The sequence below is a fragment of the Durio zibethinus genome, chromosome 12 (assembly GCF_047325235.1).
Source record: "Durio zibethinus cultivar Kanyao isolate XHJ-2024 chromosome 12, ASM4732523v1, whole genome shotgun sequence".
Lineage (NCBI taxonomy): Eukaryota > Viridiplantae > Streptophyta > Magnoliopsida > Malvales > Malvaceae > Durio > Durio zibethinus.
The window spans coordinates 25047307-25064042 of NC_143173.1; the positions used below are offsets into that span (position 1 = coordinate 25047307).

At 32.7% G+C, this 16736-nt stretch overlaps 1 protein-coding gene and 2 pseudogenes across 1 annotated transcript; all 3 read right to left on the minus strand.

The window, feature by feature from the left end:
- Nucleotides 1-2809: 2809 nt before the first annotated feature.
- Nucleotides 2810-3655, minus strand: LOC149515917 (small polypeptide DEVIL 16 pseudogene; annotated as a pseudogene).
- A 2717-nt stretch (nt 3656-6372) lies between these two features.
- LOC149515918 (high affinity nitrate transporter 2.4 pseudogene) lies at nt 6373-7432 on the minus strand (annotated as a pseudogene).
- A 6379-nt stretch (nt 7433-13811) lies between these two features.
- On the minus strand, nt 13812-16577 carry LOC111296501 (Pentatricopeptide repeat (PPR-like) superfamily protein). Its single transcript, XM_089741389.1, has 2 exons — nt 14292-16577; nt 13812-14201 (listed from the first exon to the last, which is right to left on the minus strand). Exon 1 carries the CDS (start codon nt 16500-16502, stop codon nt 14637-14639), a length of 1866 nt encoding a protein of 621 aa, XP_089597515.1. The 5' UTR covers nt 16503-16577; the 3' UTR covers nt 13812-14201; nt 14292-14636.
- Nucleotides 16578-16736: the final 159 nt, after the last annotated feature.

Here is a 16736-nt window from a genome sequence, read left to right on the forward strand (position 1 = left end):
AATGTGGGCATTCAATCAACTTGTAACAATGTGTTAATGTGTGAAATTGTTTTTTTTTTTTTTCATAAATGGTCAAAACATGAGTGCATTTGAATTTTTTTATAGGAAATTATAAAACGTTGATGAAAGCGTTGATATGGTAGTGTTGAGTTGATGAAATTAGATCATGAATATTGAATTTGATGGGGGGAGGTGTGCAAAGCAAATGCAATGACCAAGAAGGACTAAAAACGGCAGGGAAAGTGGGACCAAAGAGTGAGGGCCGCACGAGGGGCACTGAGAGTAGGGGTAGCTGTAGGGATTGTACCCTCCCTCAGCCTCACTTCTCTTTCTTTACTCTAAGGATTCTTGCTGTCGGCTGACACAGCCATTGACCCACCCACATCATCTCTTGGCCCTTTCACATCGCTCTCTCATCTCACCAAAATATCCTATTTTCCCTTTAGCTTTTGGCTTTGTCGGCGTGATCCTCTTCCCCTTTACATTTCCTGTGCTTTTATACTCCCTTCTTATTACATACATTCACATATTTTCTCCGTAGCAAATTGGTTTCACAGTGACTAGATATATCAAACAAAATAAAAAATGAAAACATGGAGAAGAATCAAATATATAGCACCAACTTGTTCTACCTACTTCAAGGATAATGTTTATTTACTCAGCAGCCATGCATCTTACTTTTCTAATATATTTCTTCATTTTCCACCCCAAAAGTGTAATGGAACAAGAGTAAAACGAGATAATATAATGAAAAAAAACAAAAACTATGCTTACTAAAACTATCATGTATTGAATTCATGTCTATATCAAATAAACTTGATTGCCAACCTGGTCTCTAATCGTACTTCTATATCAGGTAGTATCTTTTCTACTGTTGCTTGGAAGTGGAAGTATAGTAGCTTTCCAGGCTTTTTTTTTTTTTTTTCTTCTTTGTAGAAAGCATGATCCTATAGCTAGGTTCATCTAGTTCAAGATCGGAGTCTATCTAGAGTACACTTTTTTTAACCACAATTATACGAGGATGAAGTTCTGACAGCAACTGTCATTTGACATGTGATCATATCCAGCTGCTATATATAAAACATAATGTCAATCTACATGTTTTAGTTAGAAAAGTTAGAAGATTATTAACTTTAAAAAGTGGGAAATTAAAGATAAACTGTGTTTGAAAGTGGAAAAACAAAATCAACTTGATAAGATTGTTTGAAGACAAGAGAAAAGCATGATTTGTCTGTAATATAGGGGAGTGCTCTTGCCCTGGAAGCATTCTAAAACAAATTTTTTTTGTGTCATATCAGCTAAGTGTTTCCCCTTACATGTGATTTTCATTGTACATAATGGGATCATATGTTGGCTATAATTTCAAATTTCACGTGCATGTGTTGGATTATTAAAGCTTTTTGTGTGAAATCATTATGCTGCTGCTGCAGCTTCCACATCAAACTACTAGTGCCCTTTCCAAAAACTATAGTAAAAAGTTTTGAATGATTAAATGGATAAATAAAAAAAAAAAAACCACCTGTAAACCAATATGCTGGCTGGTCAAGAATTAGTCAATTTATGTATTTAAGTCAAATTAAAAACTCAATTGGAAGGCTCTTATAATATCCAAAAGTACATTCTATAATTAAATTCATCTAAATCTTTTTAAATAGGCAAGATGATATGAAAGTTTCGGATTCCAATTCTAAAAAATGATTTGTTTGCTATATATACGAAGATAATATATAAAATTGCATATATTTGCCATTGAGAAATTCAACAAAAATTCTTTTTTTTTTTACAAACTTTCAGTATGGTAGAAGTCTCAGAGTGGGTCCCCAGCATGTACACTTGGTTAAGGAAACCCTATAATTAGTTGAAGAGTATATATGCTTTAAAAAATTTCCATTTTCATTGGAGGTTTTATTTTGGAATTGAAGGCTATAATTTGCAACTTGCCTGCAGAAGAGTTGTGGTTTTGTCACAGGAAAACTTAAATTATTCTTTTGTGATGATCATGTATATGGTATTGGTATATATTTGATGTATGGTCAGCCATTCCATTTAATCTGAGCCATTGGATTTGTGTTGCATATAAAGGAACATTAAACGAAAACATGGGGGGGTTGGGGGACAAAAGAAAAAATATAAACAAGTTGAAACTGGAGGATGGTCCAGGAAAATAAATGTGAAATTAGTGCTTGCTCTTGTCTGATGTTCCCTAAGCATAAGGACCTGGTGATTAGGATTGTCTGAATTGACCAAATCATATTAGAATCTAGAGGTATGGGGATGAATATTGATTAATGCTCTAATTATTTAACCCAATATCATTCAACAAATTTGAAATTCAAATCTTAACACTTACAATCTTTTTTTCTTTATCTATTTTCTCTTGTTTAATAATTAAATCACAGAATTTTCTCCCAAAATGAAATTCTATAACAAGATTGTCTTAGTTTATTAGCATTCCATTTATTGACAAGGAAATGAGAGGAAACTAGTTCTTTACTGTAGCCAAACGATAAGTACTAGATGTTATTAACAAAGAAAAAGGGTAGGATTACTTTAGTTTAATGATTCATGTGGTTGACAGTGCAAAAAGGAAGGTTGAAATCTGGGAAAGTAGAAGCAACTGTCCTCTTTGTTTTTTCCCTCTAACCAAAGAAGATTTCATGTGAAGAAATGGAGGAAAAAGGAAGAATCTGCAATTTCTATTTACAGCATACAGCTATCACCTCTTGAATACAGAGCCAATAAAAAAATCCAGGTCTAATTCACAAAAATTTCCTTTTTCAATGGAAATTGTTGTAGTTTGTACCTGATGAGACCTGAAATAGATAGCTAAGAAAGATAAGGAATAGAAAGAATGAAGAAAACATGTATATGCGAAACAGTGAAAGTATCAGCCAGGAAAATTAAAAAAAAAAGGGAATTTCATTCTTCCACCAATGAGAAATGGATATGCTATTGCATAACTAAACTAACTCTTTAAGAGAATTTGATGACATCCCAGATTTTCCTTCAGTCCAATCAATCACTTTGACAGCTAAAAAAACAAGTTTGAACTTCACAGCATTCCAAGAAAAGCAAAGCAAGATGAAAGTAAAAGGAGCAACAAAAGGAAAGAAGAAGAGCAACCATTGCTACAGTTACATGGACTCAAGAAATTAACAGTTTCCCATTTCTCAACAAGAAGATTAAGAGAAAAAAGGACATCACCTAAGGAATATCCAAAACCTAAACAGGTCTAAAATTTTATTAGTAGAAGGCTAGACAAATGAACTACTAGTATTAATCAAAAATACTTCTTTTAATTACACTCTCCTATACAAGTAGAGACGATAAACCCAAGCTGGCCTTTTCAAGGCTCGCCTCGTTCACGCCAGCAGACAAGCATTGCTATGCAACGACGGAGGATGTAGAATTTGGCTCGTTGTTTCTTAACCAAATGGCTGCACTTTCCACCAAAAGATCTGCAAGGCTCACAGGCGTGCTTGTTACTAATAAATCTTGTGTCCTTTTCTTTGCCTTCCATATGAAAATGAGTAAGCTTTTTTTCTTGCTTGAGCCCTGTCTAGTGTTGTTCTTACTGGCACTGCTACTAGTAATAGAAGATGTAAATATGAAAGGATAGAGGTTGAATGAGCTTGAAGTGTTATTTATATAGAAAGGGAGAGAGACTTTTTGAATTAAGGGTGTTATGATTTGATTCTGGGTTGGGCTCCTCTAAATAAGGTATAGACTGTAGCCACTGTAACCCACTAGCTGTCAGGGAGGATAGAGCACAGCAGCATATGAGAGAGAAAAAATATATATACAGTAAGGACCAGTATCAGTGTTCCTGCCAAATTCACCTCAACTGTTACTAGAGCATATTTCTTATCCGATTTTAGATGTTACAATGATTGCAGATGATATGCTTCTACTTGATTCTATAAATGTTTTTACTTTGGAAACTAATACAGTAATTATGTATTAAATCTCAAGTTTTTTAATTGAACATTTAATAAACAACTGTTCATTTGGTACAGAGAAAAGCAAAGGAAAAGAAGAAAAGGCTAAATCTGAATGCCACAAGACCAAGCCATGCCAACAATAATACACTCTAAACAGTGTAAATTCAGAACTGTGGTGAGATGCCTTCATTATTTTCTGCTAAGTTGCAAGCATCATTCTCCCTAAGAACCAGGGAGGGGGGGCAGGGCAACCAATTGGAAAGAAAGTGGTAGCGTTTGCTAAAGTTTGGAATTGCTTTCAAGTAAACATGCTTGAGCAACAGTAGGGAAGATGTCTTCTTCCTGTCATGCTTTTCATTGGTGGTGGAATGTCTGTCCCATTCATTTGCTTGTCAAAATAAATAACTAATCACAGTCGTATGCAACTACAACTTGTTAAATATTATCTTTTAATAATGATTATACGATTATATTGAATAAGCTTCGGGTTCAGTCACTTCAACTTTATAAAGGAAAAAAAGCAGTAAAATTTGAAATTGTAAGACGGATTTTATACTGTGAAAATGATAAGTGGTACAAACAATTGGGGGACAGACAGGCTAAAGCCTTAAAGCTGAGAAGAAGCCAACAGCAGTTAAAGGGGATTTGAGGCAATGCATTCAGGCCACTGGCAGTGCATCTTTGGTGAGATGGTGTCCAAGAATGGTAAAATAACAAAAATTAAAAAAAAAAATTCTTTGGATACTTTAAAAAAATTTTTGGGATATTTTAAAAGTTAAAAAATAAAAAATTTGAAAAAAATTTATTCTAAATATTTTTTTCGTCAATAAAATTATTATATATAAATAATTATATATATTATAAATAAATACCAAAAAAAATCTTAAATATACCAATGATACAGGTTACGGCCAGGGATGGCAACGGGTCGGGTCGGGGCGGGTTTTTGCTCGCCCCGAACCCGACCCGATTTTAAATATACAATACCCGTACCCGTACCCGACCCGAAAATTTTTTTATTTTTAATACCCGAACCCGACCCGACCCGACCCGAAATTAATAAAATATTATTTTAAATATAAATATAAAATTAAATATATATAAAAATATATATAATTAAATGTAAAATTTAAAAAATAATTAAAAAAATAAATTTTTTATATATATCGGGTCGGGTAGGGTCGGGTTTGCTTAAAACCCGACCCCGACCCGACCCCGAAATTTTTTTGACTCTACCCGACCCGACCCGACCCGATACCCGATTTTCAAAAAAAAAAACCGACCCTAAGGGGTCGGGTCGGGTCGAAACCCGACGGGTTCGGGTGATTTTGCCCACCCTAGTTACGGCCAATGTTAATGATAGATGCTGAGTGTATTGTACGATCGAAAGAAGAAGAAAGTCAAGAGCCAGAGATCCTGTATATGGGGCCTGCCATGTGCAAAGCCAGTTTCATTTAGTGTCTTGGGTCTTAGGAAAACCTTTTAATTGATGGGTCGCCATCTTCCATGATTTACCACCTAAAATGTTATCATATCATCATTGCAGTTGTTTTTTTTTTATTCTAATCTTTTGCTACAGCCGTTGAGCCTGTACGAGAGCGTACAGTTTCTATTTCCTACTAGTTTTTCCTTATTTTATTTTGTTTAATCTCAAATGACAAGTACTTTTGTATAGATTCATGGATCAGTTAAATCCATGCATCCAATGGTGAAAAGATTGGAAAAAAATTCCTCATTGGTTGGCTCATCATTGACACAAGACGTTTTACCAATGTCGTTCTGATTCAATGGTTTAATAATTTGTGATCATAAATAAAAGTGATAACGATTTAGATATTAAATTTGATTTTATTTTTTTAAATAATATATAAAATTATAAATTTTTAAAATTTGATTTAGATTTGAATTGATTTTTTTAAATAATATATAATATTATAAATTTTTAAAATTCGTTTAAATTTGAATCAATTTTTTTTAAATTGATTTTATTCAAATCAAATTTTATTAATTTAATTCAGTTTATTAATTTTTAAAATTTTTTTATTTTTATATATTATTTTAATAAGATTTTTAATATATTTAAATAGATTTATATATAAAATAATTAATTTTATTTTATAAAAATTTAAAAATATATAAAATCTAATAAAAATATATAATTTAGTTCAATTCGATTTTTTTAATTTTTCATATCTCGATACAAAATTTGATCTGAATTAATATATATATATATATTTAATATTCAAATTTAATTCAAATCAAATAAAAAAAATCTAAACCAAATCAACTACTACAATTTCAATTGGATTTTTTATTTTTAAAACTTTTTTCCACCCCTAATCATAAACATTGAGTTGTGAAATTTTATTGAAGCAATTCTCTTTTTCAAAATTCTTTTACCATAAGTTAGTGGAATTTGCCCAAGGGAAACCCTGTCCCTGAGTTTATTTATCGCATTAACAATGCAGTTTCGAGCCGATGAACTGATGGGTTTTGGCAAGCTCACAAGACCCAAACCAAATAGCTTAAACGATTTCCCTGGTGGTTTATACACATCTCCTGGACTAGAGAAGAATCCATGTTCTGTAGTTTCTGTTGGCGTACTATTGCACCTGACCAAAGAAATGCAATGTGTATTAACAATAGTGTAGCATAGGTTTTAGCCCACTATCAATTTGTAAAACCAGTACTGTAACTGACAAGTTAATTCCCCAATTGCCCAGAAAAATGGTAAATTAAAATATGATGGCATGGCATCAGAAGCTGAGTAGCATTACATCACCTCATGTTTCCCACACAGCTGCATTCCCATTGACGAGGCCAATGATCTTTCCATTAAACATGGTACTCATCCAACATTGACAAGACGACACAAATGTTGCAGGGAGAAGCCAAACAACAGCTATATAGCCTCCAGCAGACGAAACAAATGGCATAAAAAAACAAGGTTGGGACAGACAACATGATAAAGAAAGCACAACATAACGCGGTCCTAATAGGTCACATACTGCTCCACTACAAGCCCAGAGAAGATGCTGCCAGAAATGGAAGCTATGCCAGCGTTGCCAATATCGCTTTTTCTAAGGTTGAGGTTATCTCGTATGATAGATAGGAATAAGAGTAGCTGCTGCAAATGTGGAGATGAAGCAAGTGAAGAAAGAGAGCCAAAAGAGATGGAAGGTGACCATATGGGGTTTGGCAAATGACAGAAGGTTGAAGACTTTAGCTTTATGTTCAGAATCGACAGGCAGTGCAAATTTTGAAGTAAGGTCTGTTGGGATCATGGTGGAAGTGACTGAGAAAGCAAAGGCTAGTTCTTCTGCTGAAACTCCATGCGTGGAGCTTCCTGGCTTGTTCTCTGTTTCAGTCATAGTTTTGATCTTCTAAGTTCTCCCCAAAACAAGAAAAAACAAGATAATTAACTTGAATTCTTATGGTATTGAAGTTGCAGGGTTAACTTTTAGAATTTTTGGCTGGCATTGGTGTTTATATAAGGCTACACTTGATTTTGAAAACAAATTGTTGGAGGTTCCAAAAGCTAAATTTGTTCCATTGTAACAAAGCCATTGGTTCAGGCTCTTTTATTATTAACTCAATTCATATAAAAAAAATATATGATTTCACTGACATTTTCTTATGCAATTGAAATTTTGGAATGGTATAAAAACCTCAATCCTTTTCTGTCTTATTAGCCAAGTATATTTTCTCTAACTGGCCTGCAGCTGCCTATTCAAAACATGAATATATCTTTTGCATGTCTGGCTGACAGAGACAAGAACTTGTTATAAACATTATACTTACCCTTTCGCGTGCCCTAAGAGGTTTTTCTATTAGGGGGTTTGTTTATAAGCCCTAATTTTATCACCAAATCCAAATCTCTTCTTCAATCGGCCATTGTGGCCCAATTATGGGCTTCAAATATACTTGGCTCAATCTACTTGGCACCAAAGGAAACAACCTATGTTTGGGCCATATTGTCAATGGGGAAAGGCAAGTTAGCCTCGATTTAAAAAAAAAAAAAATTTAGTGTGATTTTTCTTTAATTCATTAAGATTTCTTTTTGAAAATTCAAAAATAAAAATCATCATTGCTTGGCTTTCGCATGTGGTCTTTTAAATTTTGATTTTATAAAACAAATTATACTTGATAAAGACGTTGGATTAAATCTATGAAAATTTCTCTCTAATAATAATTATTATAAAATATATTTGACATTTATACAAAAGCAATGTTTTTTTTTTCAACATTATAAGTGAGGGTTGGAGTTGCTTGAACTCGAATTCTTCTTTTAACCACTCGGTGAAAAGATTATTTACACAAAATAATGTTACTTTGTTGAGTTTTATCACTTACAATTTTACAATTCAAAAACGATATCAATATAATAAATAATAATTTTATCAACATTTAAAAAAAAAAAAATCAAACTGTTGAATATAGATAGTTCATATAACAAATGGTTGTACATAAATGGTTTATCCATTACGCAATATTTATTTATGATTATGAAATATCAATGCTTATCTCTTCAATATATATATATATATATATATATATATATATATATATCAATGCTTGGAAAAGAGCTAACAAAAAGAGAGGAGACTCTTGCAGCAAAATCAGATCACCTCATTCTCAAAGAAAAACCTGTCTAAAGCTCAAAGATATATATGATGCTAACTGGAATTTTTTCTCTATTTTATAGAAAGATCACAACTTAAAAAAAAAAAAAAAAATTGAGATTTGAATTTTAAAATTTTTTTTTTTTTAAATAATGACATGAACTAAGCTAAATTTGAAGTTCATTTTACCTGATAACGTGACAATGAAAACAAGTAATTAATAAAACTCGAACATTATGTCATGGAAAATAACCCCACCATTGATCAGTGTTAAATTGGTTCATGGCAGTTTGCTTCTTTTGCTATTTGATGATTGTACAAAAGAAATAAAAAGGGAAAGGAAGTTGTATTGTTTTGGTTGTTGGCAATCAACTCAAGCTAGCCGACGCATTGCCACCCCTTGCAAGTACTAGACATAGTACAGCAAGAAGGATTGCCGGATCTCTTTAATCATCAATTATTTAGAGGCAGAGAGCCCCCACCTTCGGCTTCCCCAAAATAAAAATGAGAAAACTTCAGATACCACATCAGTACAGTTTGGCCCTAGCTGGCTGGACATGGCCTCCTTCTTATGTACTACATTTAATTTACCCTTTTACTAATTTAATTATTTTGTTTTTTTATGAAAAAATATTAATTAAGCTCAAAAAATAAAAAATTACACAAAAATTTTACATCTATTTCACATTTCATCTAATCATATTGTTTAACTAATTTTTTTTTAAGAAATTATGTTAGCTTCAAAATATAACCATGAATTTGATTGAATTTATCCAAGTAAGTTGAAAAGGTCGTTTTAAGGTTTAATTTAGATTTATGATTGCAAGATTTTAATTGGAGTTCAATCATAAAAGGACATTCGATCACGTTATGATAGAAATCCTCTTCTTATGCATCCAATCAAACCTAATTCCATTCAAGCAAGTGACAAGTTGTATAAAGCATAAATTAATCTGACAGGTTATTAAGAAATTTGTGAAGAGTGGGATATTAACTATTGCGGTTTTACAGTAATTGCTTTATTGACAAGGCAAGTTTCTATTGGGACACGATATGAACCGTAGCTTACATTCCTGTTCAGGGTCCAATAATGTTGGTCTAGGTTCACTTCATTCACGGTCTCCCTTTCACACGCCCACAGAAAGAAGCTATAGATATTAACTCAGTTTTTCTTGATAAATGAAAACCAGAAAACTGTTTGCCCAATTTAGTATATTGATCTTTCCTTTTTCCTTAATTTCATTATGCTTGCTTTGCTATTTCTACTTCATAACAGTCAACACCCAGTTCTTTTTCTGATCTTTTCATTTGCAATCTCATAGGTTTTCATCTCTGTAGATGTCTAAAACTGATGATGCACATATTTGTAAGTGTTTTTTAATTATCGCTTGAATTCAATCATTTTGTTTGATTAAATTAGGGTTTCTCTTCCAGGGTTTACTCTTCTAGATCCTAGGATCTATCCCATGCAGCTTTATACTATAGTTGCCTGGCTGCTGCTTTTAGTGCTTTACATAAGGAATTGATGATATTTCCAATCTCTAGAAAACTTGTTAGCTGAATTTTTTTTAAGTGGTTGGTTAATTTGTTTGTTCAAATGGTGGAAAGCAGTCATTGTTTGCAAATGTAGCATCATCAAGATTCACATGCAACGTGTATATATAAAGGTATATATATGTATAGTTTGGGCCTGAGAATCCTGATGATGCTGCATTGGCAATGAATGGCTACAAGGACAACTGTGATCGATCGGTTACTGCCCTTCCATCCCAAAATGGTGATGATTTCTCTCCCATTACCAAGAAATTAAAATGCTAATTTGGATCTAAATTATCTAATCCTACTCCCAGTCTGTTTCTTTCTTTTTGATTGTTAGCTCAGGATTTATGTTCTTTTGAATTGCTAGCTAGCAGATGGATGAATCACTTGGAGCTTGGCATCATGGAGATCGGATTCATCGTATATGACAAATGATAAGGTGAGAAGGCTTTCCTTTTACTCACTGAATAGTATATGTCGACTGCTTATAATTTTAATCAATTTTCGAAAATTTTGAAGTCACTAAAATCTTTTGTCAATAATGAAATATTCTATCGATAATAAAGAGAGTTTAGGATAATCGGTTTAATCGATTAAATGTGAAATGGAAACATATTCGAAGTACAAATTACGCGATTCAATTGTGAATTATAAACCTTTCTCTTATAAGCATCAAAACAAAGTGATGAAAAATCTTAAATTCATAGGTACACTAATCTCATGGTTAGTAGTTTTGAGGGTTGATTTTCTAATTAGTAACTTTTTTATTCTCAGTTTATTAACATTTTTTTATACAATGTTCAGTTTTCTGTTTCTACAAACCCTTTTTTTCACTATAATCATGCCATCAATGTTGTCCTTGGTAATACTGCGAGTGGGGCAAACCATTCTGGTCTGATCTCTGATCTGTTGCAGCACAGCAAATTTTTATTGATGTTCCTGTCTGCTTGTCAATCATGCTGTTCATGGGCATCCTTCTATAGTTGCTTCCATGCTTTACAACCGAATGCTCATTGTAACTCAAATTAATTGATATTCCAGGTGATCACATGCCCTTACTTTTAACCATCCAAATCTCAAGACTTGTTCAAAATTGCTGCATATAGAGTAGTATTAGTACAAGTAAATCAACTATTTCTTCACAAATATCTTATCATTCAAATATGTTTCCATTGAAAGTTAAAATAAATTCTGCCGACTTAAGATGGAAGGATGGAAGAACTATAACCAACCATACATCATCTTTTTCTTCTCAGTGCTGTTTAGGTATTCTTAATTATCTTCTACTTTCTCAACTATACACTTGTTCATTTTGGTTCGATTATATGTTATGCTTTTGAACATTTTATGGTTAATTTTATATATGCATACAAGGTTTATATATTATTTATAAGCCATCTACCTTCGAACATCAATTGTCTCAAATTAATTCATTATTGATTTCCCTTTCTATACATACATACATATATATATATATATATATATATATTATAAAGAATGCTGCAGTCTTAGAATAGGAGAAAGAATTAGAATAGGAAAAAGAATTACAGATGTTGAAATTTGAATCTCAAACTTATTAAATGGCACATCTTAATCTAAATTATGGATTCTCTATACAATTTTTTTTTTTGCCAACCCTTACATATATACATATATATATATATATATCTTTAATTTCATAAAGCAGCATATTTAAAGTGCAAAGGAACTGTTTTGTTAATTAATCAATTTCATCTCTTCAGCTTCCTTAAATAATGAACAAACCCCAAATGAGATGTTGGGTCTCTTTACCATATCTACATCTTACATATGATACATATGAAATAAATGGTAGTAATGGGGTAATGTGTTCATGTAATAGATAGATATAGACGTGATTTTTATGTTCTAGCTTTTCTATTTCTATATAATAATGTCTTTGCTCTTAATTACATTTTCTGTATTTTCTTTCTCGAGTTTTTGTTGATTTGGATTCCTATACGTACATGAACACTTCAATATTTGAACCTGAAATATTTCAGAATCTCAACCCTTAAATTGTAGTATTATTTATTTTCTTTTCCCAATTTATGTGGCTAGACGACAAGCTATGGGCGATTGCTGCTAAAGTGAATGCAAGATTTGTACTCGATCTCTGGTTGTGTTGCTTATGTCAAATAAAATTAATGCCGTGATCAGAGAGCAGGGACATGGGGTTTGAAGGATTTTCCACCTTTTAAAAGTGCATTCAAACTTGATTGAAGATGAGCTCATGACCTTTGTTTCATTTCTGCATGGATTTCTTAATTTAGATTTGTTGGTGTCTAACTAAGCTAATAAGAGTAAAATCCTGAAATTAGAAAGAAAGAGAAAGAAAATTGTTAAAGATAAAGGATTAGAGTGGTTTAATGTTTGTGTTTTGAGGCTCAAATCAAAAATAGACAAAGAAGAATAATAGCAAGGAAAATATAAGAAAAATAAAAAAAGTAAGATGATGAAATGGTATTTGAATAGTTTTATCAGGACGACATGACAATTTAGATTACTAGAGATTAATTTTAAAGTTCAAGATAATTTGAAAAATCAAATTAATCTAAACGTTGATTATTCATTTTAAAAATGATAAATTAATACTTAAAAAGATCCATTAAATAAATTAGTGAAGTGATCAAATTGATGTTATTTTGTAAAATTAAATCGGCCTAACATATCAACTTGATTTAAAAATAAAAAATACTTATGAATGTTTGTCGACAATTTTTAATAGAGTTAAAAACTATTTTACCCTTATGTAATTGGTTGCTGTCATTGTGCTCGTTAAGAGCAGGTTGTCAGTGTCTGCAAATTAATTATTCTTCATTTTAAGTAATTAAGACAAAACCATTCCGGACTTGATTTATCCTGCAGGAAACTACTCTATTGGTGCAAATGAAGAAATCAATTACTGAATGATCTGCTCATCAAAGACAGCAAAACAACGTTGGGTACTTCTTCATGTTCTTCACAGGTGATATTACTTTTAGAACTTCGTACAGGAAAATAGGTGCTTAAAATCTTATAAAATCACAACGGAAAAAAGACTTCAGAAAATATGAAAAAGAGATGCCTCTACTGTTCACATCCAGGAAACGTACGGTTTGTTTAGTCACAATCAATTGGTAGGCTTCAGATCTCTTCCAGCTCTGACATGTTCATCTGGTTAAAATTCTCAAAAGCTTTGATTGAAAAAACCAAAATTTGTCGACAAGAAAACAACTTCTGACTTGTAGCAAGGGCATGATTGATTGGGACAGCAATGACAATTTTTTACATTTGATTTATATCTTTTTGATGCATAAATAAAATATAAGTATTGGTATTTTTAAAATTTTTTCAAACCAAACACACTTTAAACATCTTACCATGCGATCTATAATTAGATTGAAAAAAAAAATGAAAAGCAACAATTATGTTAAAACTAGTAAGCAAGATTTTGTATTAGTTTTTTTCATTTTTTGGTACAGAGGGCCATGGCCACAGTCATCCCGAGAATAAAAACTATAACTATTAAAATTTAAATATTATTTTTTAAAAATAATTGGATCAACCAACTTTAAACTCGGATTTTATATTAGTTAAGGCTTGTGTTTCTAATCTCCTCTCTCGCTCTATCATGTCTTACATTAAAAAAAAATACAATAATATATTTATATATATATATATATAAATTTATACTTAAACTTATAAAGCATTTATTACGAGACAAAAACCGTAAAATTTATTGAAAAAATGTGAAGATATGAAATTATATAAATGTAAAAATCTAAAATTAAATTTATGAGATACTTTTTATAAGATAAAACTTTAAAATTTTCGAATCAAAACAATCTCGTAAATTAGATGCTGATCTCCACACGTCCGCTTCAAGAGGTCCTCTGTCAAAATGCCTGTAATGAGGTATGAAGATCCTCCTTTGCTTACAGTCTACCTTGGCCAGCTCACTGTGTTGACTCACTCTCTTCCTCATTCCTTCCACCTCCTCACCCCATCTTCAACATAGTTACAACCTCCTTAACTTGCTTTCACTTAACCAAGACGCCAATCTTCTCCTCCTCTTCCCATGCCATGCCACTCTGAACACCTATTTCCATACCAATTCTCAACCGAGTCAATACAAATTTCTGATTATAAAACTGCTCAGCAAAGAGTCGCCATGTAATGAGTGGCATACCTGACCTCACTGATTCCAATACTGAATTCAACCCAGAGTGAGTCATGAATCCACCAACAGCAGGGTGTTTCAATATAAGAACTTGAGGAGCCTATCCATTTACAATAAGGCTATGCAAAAACCTACTTCTTTTATCATCTTTGATGACCCCAATGAAAGAAACCTTTGAAGCTTCAAGGCCTAAAGCTATCTCCAAAAAGCTGTGACTCAGCAAACTCACATAAACTCCCAAAGCAAACATAAAGTACGGACCATGTTATGAAACATATTATGAAGTCTAAACTACATACCAGTAAACAAGGGCAGCAGAGTAAAGGATCATTCAATTTATGTTTGAAGCAAACATTAATTGCAACCAGAACTATTGACCCCAGTTGTATAAAGGCTACCCACAAGTGAGCTATAAACTCTTTGATCAGGCATATGGCCCATACTGATCATCTCATTGTACAATCTAAATGCTTCATCTGATCTCCCATCCTTACACAACCCTGAAATTATTGCTGTATAGGTGACTACATTTGGAACTAGACCCTTTTGACACATTTCATTAAACAGTTTCATTGCCTCATCTACCTTACCATAATTACATTCACCATGCACAAGTGACGTGTATGTGTATATGTCTGGAATTCTCCCCTTGGCTTCCATCTCATTCCTTAGCTTATAAGCATCCTTCATTTCCCCTTTCTTGGTATATCCATCAATGAGAGCATTGTATGTAATGGTATTAGGCCTCTCTCCCCTTCTCTGCATCTGTTGAAATAGCCTCTTTGCCTCAACAATGTTCCCTTCTTTGCAGTGAATATGAATCAAAGTGGTGAAGTTGACTACATTAGGAATCACTTGTTTTTCTACCATCATGAACAACCATCTCTTTGCTTCCCCATGCCGTTTCAATCTACTCATCCCACTAGCCATAATGTTGTAAGTAAATACATCAGGCTCAAAACCTTTCTTCTCCATAACAGCCAGTAGCCTCAAAGCATCATCCATCATCCCCTTTTTGCAATACCCATGTAGAAGTGTATTAACTACCACCTGATTGACAACAATTCCTTGACTTTGCATATCATTCACTAACATCTGAGCTGCCTCCATCTGCCCAGTCTTGCAGAGACCATCAATTAAAGCCCCATAAACATGTGCATTCGGAACAAGTCCTTTCTCATTCAACTGATCAAACAAAGCAAAGGCTCTTTTAATATTCCTTCTTCTACATTGCCAACTAATCATAGAAGTGTAAAGATGAACATCCGCTTCCACCCTTCTCTCACGCATTTCATCAAACATCTTCTCAGCTTCTTCATGCTTACCAACACATTCAAAATACTCAATCAAAACAGTATAAGTAGCAGCATTATACTCCACTTTCTCCTCCTCCATCAATGTCAAAACCTCACTAACAACTTCAAAATCCTTCCTTTTAACGTATGCATTTAAAATTGTATTATAAGTAATAACATTAGCCATTACCCCTTTACTGACCATTTCATTCATCAACTCTCTACCTTTCTCAACTTCCCCTCTATTACACAATCCATCAATCACAATTGTCATAGAATAAACACTAATTTCCACACCAGACTCAATCATTCTCCTAAAAAACCCCAGAAGGGAATCACCTTTACCACACTTCCTCAATGCAATCAAATACAAAATGCAAGACCCTTCATCAATCTTAAAACCCATTCTCTCCATATAATCAAAAGCCCCACTTGCCTCTTCAAACATTTTGTTATCCACACAAACTCGGAAAAAGAAATCACAAAACTTTTGGAGAAAGTTTGAGTCATTACACTCAAAACCAACTAAAGAAAACATTTCCTCAACTGGGTATCTAAGATTATCATCAAAGATAATAAACTTCAATACTTCTTTTATTTCTTTAAATTTTCCATCTTTATACAATCTGAGAATGAAGGTTAAATGGGTTTTAAGATTGGGTTTTTGGGAAGCAAGAGAGAAGTTTGTTTTTAAAAAGTTGAAGAAGATGGTACATGAATGAAGAGGGAGATTTGGGTTTGAAATAATGAGGTTTATTATGTTTGAGTTGAGATTGGAGAGCAGAGATGGATTGGTTTTAAAGGGTTTAAGGCCAGATTTTATGAGGGTTTGAGTAATTTCTGCAGCTTTGTTTTGGTTTTTTAATGAAGTGGAGTTCCTAGAGAGGGCTTTCTCCAATACTTGTGAGAGTTTTTGAGTTGACATTGATGGTGTTGAATTCTAACAATTGACATGAAAGCTTGTTTTAACCTCACCACTCACCGGAGCTCGTTTCGCTGCTGACGGAAGATGTGTCACCTTTTTTAAGTCCTCCAAGCGACGTCGTTTAGTTTTCACTTTTTTATTTTGAAACCCTTTTTTTTTTTTTGCTGAAATATTTAAATTTTATACTTTGGGTTTAAAGAAAAAAAATCCTTTTTTGTTTGACATGTTTATTTG

Bases quoted from the DNA above. Each gene is read 5' to 3' on its own strand.
- LOC111296501 (XM_089741389.1), bottom strand. From the start codon at position 16,502: ATGTCAACTCAAAAACTCTCACAAGTATTGGAGAAAGCCCTCTCTAGG.